This window comes from Anabas testudineus, chromosome 8, assembly GCF_900324465.2.
Source record: "Anabas testudineus chromosome 8, fAnaTes1.2, whole genome shotgun sequence".
NCBI lineage: Eukaryota > Metazoa > Chordata > Actinopteri > Anabantiformes > Anabantidae > Anabas > Anabas testudineus.
In genome coordinates, this window is record NC_046617.1 from 2,652,446 (window position 1) to 2,664,611 (window position 12,166).

The following is a 12,166-nucleotide window of genomic DNA, read 5'->3' on the forward strand; positions in this document are numbered from 1 at the left end:
TCACTCATTTCTTCCTTCTACACAACTAAGAGCTATGAATAAAGAGACATTAGGGATGAAGTGTGGTGCATTAATTGTACCAGGTTCTTACTTTATTCCTCATGTCATGCAGCCACCAGATGGCTACAAAGCCCTTTGACAGAAGCTAAAGTCCAGCTGATGACAGGTTTTAGGTACAAATGAATTATCGTGCTTTTTTTTAACGTACGTTTTAAGCAGCAGGACTTTGCAGCAACTTCTCCATTAGGACTTGTGATTTTATTCTACTGTGAGGTGGATTCCTCCACACAAAGGGACGTTTGTTTTTGGTTACTGTACTTTTAATGCAGGTTATGGAGAGAGAAGAGGGTTAGATGATTTTCAGACTACCCTGATCTCCTCTACTTTTCTAATTATACTTAATTGTACATCACTTCCTATAATTCCTTTTTTTGCTCTACATTCAAAGCCTGTTGCAGCTCGGATACAGCAACCTTGTTTAAATGATGCTACAAGAAATATTAAAATAACCATAAATATAAATTAAAGGGAAATATTAGCAGGTTTCAAAACCTCACCAGAGCCACAGACGGACTGAGAAATCATCTTTATTTCGATAGATCAGTTCAGACAGTACAAAAAAAAAGATGAAAAAAAAAAAACAAACAAAAAGAAAACAAACAAGCATATTCCTAAAAACAGTCTGATTCAAGTAACAAACAGTCCTTTAAATGCATAAGAGACTGAGGTTACGTTGGGATGAAGGTAGCATGTGCATTTCTCTGCTCTAGCTAAATGCCTGCAGCGTCAACAGGAACATGCAGTCTGAAGGAGGAACGGTAAAAGAACAGGAGCCTCATGTTGGACAGAGGCTTCCAGATGAAATGCCAACTGATGAACACGGGAACAATAAACATCTGTTCTGATAATTAATCCAAGTCATTTCATCTATAGATTCTTTAAAAAGCACCATGGACACGTGCCTGTCGTTTCATTTTTTGTTTCTGTATTTCTTTTATCTTAAACTTTCAGCCTCAGCAGATACTTGCAGGATTACGGGTTAGTATTGAGCATGCAGAACGTCAGTGCACAAGTAATTCAAACGTGGCTGCCCCTCCCCTCCCCTCCCTCTCCTGATTTCCTGGAAATGATCATTTGCACTAGCATGTGTGTTATCCCCCAAGCCACGCTGAAACATTAGAAATAGCATCTGGGTCAAGAGTACAGCTTTAATACGTAGGCTGAAGTTGATTATACTTATCTAAAAAGGTTCCTCTACGTCTAAAAACCACTAAGTAACAGTAGTAGTCGGATACATCGCAAATTGATAAACTACAAAATTGTGAAGGGGGTGAAGGGAGGTATATGTACATGAGCTGACATACAAGTCCGTCGGTACAAATTCTACACAGTGAAGTTATCTGAGGTTTACATCTGGACTATGTGAGTATGAAAATATACGTCAACTTGTGGAATCCATTCATCCCAGTGAAACATGTGCTCTTCTCACAGTAGCACGGCGATGAAACATTTAACTCCAATTATCAATCAATAGGAAAAAAAAAAAAAGTTAGTTCAGGTCTGTGTAATGTGAGACTGAGCTGTTTTTCTGTGTTATATAAAATCAGCATCTTTGGGTTTTGGATTGATGGTCAAATACAAGAACTGTTAAATGAAAGAAAAAAAAAAAAAAGATTCAGTTCCATCCTGATGAAGCTCAGAAATGACTTCTGGTGATCTGTGTCAGAGGTCGGCTTTAGTGCTAATGTCGCTGCCAACTGAAAATGTGTGTGAGGATTAACAGGTGGATTATGGTTGATTTTGGACAATAGCAGTGTGCAGTAGTAACAGTGATGTTACATGATACTAGCTTACCTAACTGGATGCTTGGACCTGACGGTTACTGCTGAACATTTTCCATTTTACAGCTCTGTAGTAAAGTCTAGCCACAACATTAACACCACCAGTTGTTGTTAAGGTTGTGACTGATCTGTGTGTTAAAGACATACAAACAAAATATTAAAGGACATGATTTGAAAAAGTGGAATGGCTTGTTTTTGACACCTGGAGCACAAACTCGGTCGGGGTAAATATCGGACTCTTTGGTGACACTTCATTCGCTCACATCAAACCAGGCATGTGGAGTACAGTTAAAGGAAGCATACACAGATTATTCCAATATCCCAACATAATAACTCCCCTACAGTATCTTGTTTGGTCCAGCTACATGAGGCTGGATGAAACCCTACGTGAACTCTCATGAAATATATGTTTAGCTATTTATTGACCTTACTAACAGACTGTTACGATGGAGCATTGTGTTCCACATGAGGAGAGCTGTAGCACAGCGAGGACCTCTACAGCTACCACTGTCAACTAACAACCTGACTGTTACATATCATACTGTTGGCTGCTCTGGGTGGGGGGCAGTAGTGGTCGTGGGGCTGGTTCTTCTGAGGCAGGGGGAAGTGGTGGTGGGGCTGCATTAGGGTTAGCTGCGCTGGGGTTGCCTTCCTGGGCCACTGGAGTCTCAGGGGCAGCCGCTCCGGGGGCGCTCTCGGAGGTTGGCGGAGGCATGCTACTGTTGCTGCCATCATCGCTGGGGGCGCTGCTGCTGGGAGTGCTGCTCTCCCTGGGCGGCTCGGGGCTAGCAACTGCTTTGTCAGAGGCAGAAGAGGGGGGGTCAGATGAAGGAGGCGGAGCAGACTGGGGATCAGACGAGGCCTCTGTGGGTGCTTCGTCTGGAAGACAAAAAAAAAAAAAGAGATCAAATTCAAGATGTTTCACCTCTAGCTTTCCTTACCGTCACCCACAGGACGTCCTGCAGTCCAAAAATTAATAAAACAGCATTCCTAACTTTCCTACAGGCTCTCATTTGGTCCAGCTCCATGATGCTGGATAAAACCCAGCACTGTTCACAAATGTAACATTTTTAAAGTGTGACTGTCTAGGCACCTGTCTCCATGGGAGTGGGCTTGTCCTCCTCCTTGGTCCCTGAGGTGGGGGTAGTTGTGCTGTTGGCGTGAGCACTGCCCTGTTCAGCAGTTTTGTTTCCTGCAGCCTCCTGCTGCTGCTGCTGCGCCTCCTGAACAGCCTTCTCGGCCTGCTCAGCTGCCTCACGCTCCCTCTCCTCCGCCCGGCGCCGTGCGGCCTCTTCAGCAGCAGCCATCTCTGCTGCGAGCTTCTCCATGTCCACCTCCACCTTCTGACTGCACAGCTAGGAAACACAGGAAGTAAGAACTTTAAATTTACAGAACTGAATTTACTTCACTGCAGTTGCACATGATTACAACTTATTGTCTTCTGATTGTGTGGGTGAGTGCTGATGTACCCGCTTCAGTTCGGTGTTGAATGAGTCTGTGGTCTCCAAGAATCGTCTTTTCTTGTCCTGGTGCCGATCCTCAATTTGCAGCAGTTCTGCCTCCAGCTTCCTCTGAAATACAGAACACACACACGTAAGTGAGTCTGTGAAGTGTGTTTATTCTCCATATACAGAGCAAAAGGACATTAATGCTCTCCAGTGCCTGTCGACCTACCTGGTGCACCATAAGAGACTGAACCTGCCTCTTGAGAACCTGCATCCGGGCTGTGGTGACCACTGAGCGGACATCGGGAACCACGATTTCGCTGAGGATATCACTGATGAGCCGGTGATTCCTTTGAAAGCGAGCGGCTGCTGTGTGCTTCACTGAGAAACCATCGTCGTAGTCTGGAAGACATTTGTTTTTACCGTTCTCATGTTAAATGATGAACGACTTTAGTACTTGTTTTAATCCAATAATAATGATCTGATGTTTCAAAAGGATTTTCAGAGGTATACATGTAAGACTTACCATCAGGGTCCTCAGCAGGCTGAATGCTCATGTACGGCTCTCCTTTGTCCATTCGACTCTGCCTCTGCCTGCTCTCCTCCTCCATGGCGGCCTCAGCCCTGTTCTTAGCATTGACGTAGGCCAGGTAGGCTGGTGAGTTGTGGTAGGCCTTCAGCGAGTCATTGTACTCAATCTACGAGGGGGGAGAACAAGCACAACCTTACATTAAAAAGAATAACCCACCCAAATTAATTTGTGTCAAACCCTCAACCTCTTTCAGATGAGCTTTTGACTTCCATTACAGGGTTCTAATAGTTCATGACTGCATTCCTGATTTGAGTTGAAGTAAGTCAGTAAATCATGTCACTGTGCTCCTCTCATTGGCTCATGAAGAGTAGTGTTGGCCGTAGCCCACTGACAAACATAGTGAGGTCGATTCGGCAGGAGGAGATGCAACAGCCGTTTTAGTCTTTAGGTGACTTACCTTCTCAGCTTCATACTCATTCAGGTAGTCCTGTTTCTCTTCGTCTGTCAGGTCCCTCCACATCCCACCGATGATCTTCCCGATCTCCCACAGCTTCAGGTCCGGGTTGGAAGCCTTTACTTGGTCCCATACCTTACCACACGTGCACAGAGAGGAGCATCACACCACACACAAAAGTAACAGATGGTCACTACAAGGAAAGAGCTGTTAAGACAATGAAGGAAATAAAAGAAGATAAAGTGCAAGGAATTTATTATAAAGGTAGCATACAAAGTTCTGCAAAAAGCCTAAATGGAAATGGAATGGAGTATTTCTGAAGAGACAGAACCACCAGTTTTATGTCAGTAAAAATACATAATGTAAGTTTAGTTTTTATGCAGCATTCAATGTTAAAATGTCCAGCTCTGGAATTGGAGAAGCAGAGAAAGGACAGGCACAAAATGAGGGAAATAAAGAGGCAAAACAAGGGCATGTTGTAATTGCTCTTTAGCACTGAAAACAGGAGGCTGCTGCCAACGAGAGTCTCCACTAGGTGGTTGAGAGGTGGTGGTGAAGGCGTCATGGCTCGGCTGTTTCCCACCCTTGCAGCTTTTCAGAGGGTGGGAGGACAAGCAGTAAAAGCAGACACCGTGGATGGGTGTCTTACCTTCCTGCTTACCTTCCGGCTGTACCGCATGTAAGGCATCAGTGGCTTGTCTGGAGGTTTTGGAGGCTTGGGGACGGTGATGCCTGAGGAGTTCTGTGGAAGGAAGGGGGACAAAGAAAGGGAGAAAAGTGTGAATGAGAAGATGAACGCCATGTAGATGAAAATGGGGGAGGAACAAAAAGCTTTAGAGACAGAAAACAACATAGAACATCGGCAGATAATGATCTGATGATTGTGGGGATTATGTAAAGGTAAAATAAAAGGTGTACATGTATAAATGACAATACACTTAAATGGCCCTGAATGCCAACAAACTGTTAGCATCTATGTTGCACATCAATTCATTTACATGAATGTGCTGATGTACATCCATTTTTAGTTGACAGCCATGTGAGTTCTGTGGCTGAAATACCAGGAACTAAAACAGGCATGCCACACATTTTTTGGAAGCTCTGGTCCACTGAAGTATTGCAGTAAGCATGAACACCCAACACTTGAAACTGGATCCAGATCTAAACCAGTAATCAGAATCAGTTGGAACTAATCAAGAGACAGTGGACGTTTGTAGTTTTGCAGTTTAGGTTTCACAAATGTTGTGCCCTGATTTACATTTTACAATGAAATTCCTAGTTTTTCATACAGCCAAAAATGTAATCAAAGATTACAGAAAGAAACTGTATCATTTACTATCGCTATTGTTCATTTATCTACTACAGTTTACAATAAGAAATTAGTCAATCATATTTCTCAGGTGCAGAGTCTGTTTTCTGAGCCCAGAAGTAATACATTCATTAAGTCAACAGAGACTGTTGACTTAATTTACTGTTTTATTTTTGTCAGCTAAAGGCGAATTTGGATCAAATAATCCAATAGGGCATCACTTCCCAACTGAGGCTAAACACAAGTCCTTCTTAAGTTATCACGAACGTCGTGTGTCCTTATTTCAACATTTGGATACTTTAAACAGATAACTTATTTCCCTCCTTTGTTCTGAGTATATAGCTGCCTCCATATTTTTCCAATGCCTGTAGTGTCAGAGACTGAAGCCAAAACATTTACCAGAGAAGTTCACACTTACAGCGACTTATTGCTTGGCTGTGGAGAAGCTGCAACTATGTCAACAAGTAACACAACGTAACGTGTTAAGGACACATACTAACTAATCGGGAAACAGAGACTGCAGCGTTAACCTTTTCCGCTGTTTTGTTTAAGTTCCATTTATGTCAGGAAATAAACAGACTCAGTTGGTTTCCGCTGGAATGAAGATGGTCCTGATTGGCTCTGACCTGGCTGAACTCTGTCACAAGTACAGTGAGGGAAAAAATTATTTGAACCCCAGCTGATTTTGTAAGTTTGCCCACTAACAAAGAAATGATCAGTCTATAATTTCAATGGTAGGTTTATGTGAACGGTGAGAGACAACAATGACAAAACAAATCCAGAAAAATGCGTTTCAAAAAGAGTTATAAATTAATTTGCATTTCCATGAAGGAAATAAGTATTTGATCCCTTTGAAAAACGTGCTTTAGTACTTGGTGGCAAAACCTTTGTTGGCAATCACAGAGGTCAGCCGTTTCTTGTAGTTGGCCACAAGGTTTGCACACATCTCAGGGGGGATTTTGGCCCACTCCTCTTTGCAGATCCTCTCCAACGTTTGGCAACTCGAACCTTCAGCTCCCTCCACAGATTTTCTATGGGATTAAGGTCTGGAGACTGACTAGGCCACTCCATGACCTTAATATGCTTCTTCTTGAGCCAGTCATTTGTTACCTTGGCCGTGTGTTTTGGATCATTGTCATGCTGGAATACCCAACCACGACCCATTTTCAAAGCCCTGACTGAGGGAAGGAGGTTCTCAACCAAAATTTGACGGTACATGGCCCCATCCATCCTCCCTTTGATGCGGTGCAATTGTCCTGTCCCCTTGGCAGAAAAACACCCCCAAAGCAAAATGTTTCCACCTCCATATTTGACAGTGGGGACGGTGTTTTTGGAGTCATAGGCAGCATTCCTCCTCCTCCAAACACGGCGAGTTGAGTTGATGCCAAAGAGCTCGATTTTGGTCTTATCTGACCACAACACTTTCACCCAGTCTTCCTCTGAATCAGTCAGATGTTCAGTGGCAAACTTCAAACAGGCCTGTAGATGGGCTTTCTTGAGCAGGGGGACCTTGCGGGCACAGCAGGATTTCAGTCCTTCACGGCGTAGTGTGTTACCAACTGTTTTTTGGGTGACTATGGTCCCAGCTGCTTTGAGATCATTGACAAGTTCCTCCCGAGTGGTTCTGGGCTGATTCCTCACCGTTCTCATTATCATTGAAACTCCACGAGGTGAGATCTTGCATGGAGCTCCAGACCGAGGGAGATTGGCAGTTAATTTATGTTTCTTCCATTTGCGAATAATTGCACCAACTGTTGTCACCTTCTCACCCAGCTGCTTGGCGATTGTCTTGTAGCCCATTCCAGCCTTGTGTAGGTCCACAATCTTGTCCCTGACATCCTTGGAAAGCTCTTTGGTCTTGGCCATGGTGAAGAGTTTGGAATCTGGATTGATTGATTGCTTCTGTGGACAGGTCTCTTTTATACAGGTAACGAGCTGAGAGGGCTGCCAATGTCAGCTCGTTACCTGTATAAGATCCACCTGGGAGCTAGAGATCTTGCTGACGGATAGGGGATCAAATACTTATTTCCTTCATGGAAATGTAAATAAATTTATAACTCTTTTTGAAACGCATTTTTCTGGAATTTTTTTTGTCATTGTTGTCTCTCACTGTTCAAATAAACCTACCATTGAAATTATAGACTGATCATTTCTTTGTTAGTGGGCAAACTTACAAAATCAGCTGGGGTTCAAATAATTTTTTCCCTCACTGTATATGTGCAAAAAATCGAGCTTTTATTGATTTCTGTCTGATGGGTTTTAATGTTGTGGTGCACAGGGATCAGCAAGGGAAAAAATACCATGCTGGCCGTGACTGACAGGCATCAGAACACATACTGTAGTGCAAAGAAACCCAACTCTAGCCCACAGTTCTGCTTGTTTTTCCAACTATCCCTGCAGATTACCATGACAAGGTATATTCCATCAATTAGAAGGTAGATGATACCAGTTCACTTTGTGTCCCCCAACTGTACCCTCAACTGAACTCAATGCTTGCAGTGAGCAGTGGGTAGGCCAGGGATGGTTGGAAAACAAACAGAGCAATATGCTGTGTACATGGCTGCCCACCAAGTGGTGTTCATGTTGTGACTGATAAGTGCATATGCAGCAAATGGCATGACACTACATGACTTGGCCAGTGTGTGCTGCAATTTGTAAATGGGAAAGCAATGACGATGCTCTGTCCAGTAACACCATGAGATTATCCACAGAGCTCTGACAGCTTATTTTGGCCATTTAAAAAAATACACCAGAAAACATTTCATTCTGGTTATTGTAACTAAATGTTTAGACCAAACTATTTTACCATGTATTTCTGAATGGTGTTGTTGCTGTGACCACTACAAATTCATGTCCAACTTAAATGTCCCTGTTGTACTCATTATTTACACTTCTACTTATTATTTCACTAAACCCCCCAGAACGACAAATTTGCCAGCAGCCAGTTACTGCAAGCTACCTTCTATCCTTGTGCAAATTTACCAACTCTTGTCTTTTCACTTCTTCTCATATCTGAGGCCAATTTTTAGTCCAAGACATGTTCTTATTCCCACCCCTCTCATCATAAAACAAACCAAACCCTTTTTCTATTTCTTTTTTTCCAGATCCCTCCATCAATTCATTACCCTGCTGGAGCCTCCGGAGCTCCCTCCCAGCCGGAGGTTGTTGTACGCCAGATGGCTGTAAGGGTTGTAGCCCACAAACCCTGGGGTGGAAGGCATTTGCTGATGGAAGACAAATGAGACAAAACACGAATGAGAAATGGTTCACAAACAAGAGGAGGAAGAGGGATAAACATAAATAAGTGAAAAGGGGGGAAAACATGAAAAAAAAATATTTTTACTTGTTTGTTTTTCATGACATCATCATGCAAGGTAAAAAAGGTAACCGGCCGGCAAGCTGACATTCAGAATGAGTGCACAACATGTGAATGTTACATGTACATCAGGACCTTCAAACAAGCTCAAATCAACTCATATTACTCACAAGTTACATTTATTAAACTACTGCATCATTGCACAATGTTGTGCCCTGTTACTCAACATAAGGAAATAAAAGCATCAAAGCAAGCATGCTAAATCTAAACTCTATATGTCTACTAACAATAGCCGTGCTAAAGTGAGAGATTTGATGCCGTGGCCGAACAGACCATCTCTGTGCAAGACTTTAAATAAGTGGTGGAGTGACAGGAAAAAGCAGGAGTGACAGTGATTATGGAGAGCTGAACAAGGTTTGTGGCAACCTCCATGTGTTCAGACAAAGAGAGAGAAGTAAAGTGAAAGCAACAGAAAATGTTTAGAAAGAGGGAGACAGAAAGACAGGAAGCAAAAAGAGTGTGAGCTAATGTGGGCCCTAAGAAAGAAACTGACAGCTGGACACTTACTGTTGTTGGGGCTGGGGGAGGGGGAGGGGCGTAGGATGGTCGTTCTGTCCAAAAGAGAAGAGAGAAATTAACAGTTATTCAAACAACTTCTTGCGTACAGTTAATACACTCTACATACACTCTGTCAAATGTGTGAGTGCTGTTTCCTTGTACTGCAGTATACAGTCAAGTGTTTCTATTAATAATTCCCATTGAAATCACTGATGCTACAGATACATGGATTAAATAACTAAAACACCTCTTAGTATAATGCTGTACAGTTCAGCAACGGCCCAAACTAAAACATTTATAATGACCACACAGTTGAAGTAATAACTCTGCAAAACATTTGGAAAACTGTACTAAAACTATGATTTACACACAGTTGTTTTTTGTTCATAATACTGCTATATAATGAAGACTTGAGCTGCATCCTAATAATAATGATCGAAAACCTCACAATTTGTATTTCCTTGACTGTATGTAAATTGGATGTTTTCATATGTTCAAATTCACTAAAACAAAGTTATAGGTATAGGCTATAATCACGACTGGATACAATGTAACTGGGTAGAAATCATGACTATTGTAGTATTGATGAAAATGTGTGTAATTTGTACTCAATTTGCTATTACTGGTATTATTAATTGGATATTATATGAGGACAGAGGGACAGGGAATGACAAAGGTGAGCTGCATGATAAGAACTAGAGACTCTTTAGTTCACAGCCAGTGTCCCAACATACAGATCAGTCGGGTGATCATTTACTAAGTAAATAAATCAAAGCACCCAACAAAATAGGTGGACGTGCCATTTTTGCAGATGGCATCAACTCCACTCTCTTGTACAATGCAAATAATAAGTTCAAAAAAGTTTTTGCATAGAATTCAAATTAAAGAGGAAGATGAAAAACAATCATAGTAACAGGGTTAATGGCTACATCTAAAACTGCACTGAATATAGAGCCACTTCAAGAAGGTAATTAGACAGCTATATTATTATTATTATTATTATTTTACTATCATTGAGTTGTAGCTTTGATTTTAAATAAACAAGCCGGCTATTTGTGCACATCAATAAACACTTAATAGTCCATTATGACAGTTAAAATCGGGTAAGACTCAGGAATTCCGTGTAAAGCTCCAGAATAAAATTGTGGTGCAGAATAGATAAGAACAACGGTATATAATCATTTGGAAAGCATCATGTTTACGTGTAGCTATTTGATAACTGGAAATCTTTCTACTTTACAGCCTTGGGTATATCTGCTTTTAACAATGCATTTGCATAGAGACATGGTGGCCTTGGTGAAAAGTTCATAAAGAAGGAAATTCAGATTGAAGTCAGAAATGATTCGACTCTAGTCTGCCTCTAAGCCTAACCCTATAGTTTACAAAGGCTGGGGGTGTACTTGCTTTTAACTGTCACATAGGCGGTATCTGTGTCATTGTTTATATACTTTGTATATACTGTTTGATATGAGAATATTTCTCTATGCAGAATACGATGGTCATTTAAAAGGCCATCAAATAGGATATGGGGTATGAATGAATGAATGACAGGGGGAAAAAAGAAAAGAAAAACAAACATCGCTGTACATAATTGTTTACTTACAAAATGATCACATATGCTCCTGCCTTAATGAGAGCTCCACTATTATATCACAATTGATAATAATAACCTTAATATTATTTACTTACTTGACATCGTGGCTCGAGACTCGGTTAACGAGTACAGGCAATTTCCATTCTGGTTTACCTGAATAAGAAAAAGCAATTAAAATGATGGGGTAAATTATTTAAACAGCTGACTAAACTCTGATTATTAATGACAACAATGGCTGCCCACCCGGCCCGGCCTATTAGCCAAACCTGCTAACTTTAACACAAAGAGGCAGTTCGCTCATTGACGATATTAGCAAAAGCTAACCGCTTAATGTGTTTCGAAGCTGTTTTATTCCAAAAACAAGCGCATATTAATAGAATGCAGACTTGTTTATGCGTCTTAAGTGTGTTACTCTTGGAAGATATTTGAATAGACATCGCCATTGAAGCTAGCGTTAGGCTAACAGCCCAAACCAGCTCCCGCTACTGCTATGCACATGGAGGTAATTATTAGCCCCACTTACTGCCCTAATTACCCAACAGTAAATCACATATAACTTATTTTGGTTTACAACAAAGTGCCAAAATGGTAAAAATGTAACATTTTTAAATGAATGCATTGAAAACAACGTAAACACACTCACTCAATCGTCCTTTGTTCCCTGTTCCCTCTGTAAGGCCGCTTGTTCCGCCTTTCACACATACCGGAAGTGACACTGTTGACCGGTACAAAGCACATTTTCAGAATAAAGGCGCATTTGTTTCAAATGGTACAGTACAGCTATCAATACTACTACTACTACTATTATTACTACTACTACTACTACTACTACTACTACTACTACTACTAATAATAATAATAATAATGATAATAATAAGAGGAACTATAGATATACATCAAAGTGGTAATTATCAATCTAGCTGACTGAAGGTAACAAGATTATGTTCTCAACATCTCAATAATTATTTTTAGTTTTCTATAGCTTGTAAAAGGTTGTTTTCTATGTATCATTATTTGTATTGTATTGCACTTGATCAGCTACAGTCCTGCTTTGCACTTTCATTCAAATCAGATTTTCAGCATGCAAATGTTTTTGGCATCGGACCATAAAACCAAA

At 41.3% G+C, this 12,166-nt stretch overlaps 1 protein-coding gene across 2 annotated transcripts; it reads right to left on the reverse strand.

Moving 5' to 3' along the window:
- Nucleotides 1–571: 571 nt before the first annotated feature.
- LOC113160232 (SWI/SNF-related matrix-associated actin-dependent regulator of chromatin subfamily E member 1-like) lies at nt 572–11,756 on the reverse strand. 2 transcript variants are annotated; one of them, XM_026357391.1, is made up of 11 exons: nt 11,693–11,756; nt 11,145–11,202; nt 9,465–9,508; nt 8,707–8,805; nt 4,934–5,014; nt 4,276–4,407; nt 3,813–3,984; nt 3,516–3,688; nt 3,311–3,412; nt 2,935–3,196; nt 572–2,720 (listed from the first exon to the last, which is right to left on the reverse strand). In XM_026357391.1, the coding sequence occupies exons 2-11, from the start codon at nt 11,149–11,151 to the stop codon at nt 2,371–2,373; spliced, it is 1,422 nt and encodes a 473-aa protein (XP_026213176.1). In that variant the 5' UTR covers nt 11,152–11,202; nt 11,693–11,756; the 3' UTR covers nt 572–2,370. The 2 variants fall into 2 exon arrangements, with proteins under 2 accessions (XP_026213176.1, XP_026213167.1); XM_026357382.1 differs by having other exon boundaries at nt 4,922–5,014.
- Between the last annotated feature and the right edge of the window lie 410 nt (nt 11,757–12,166).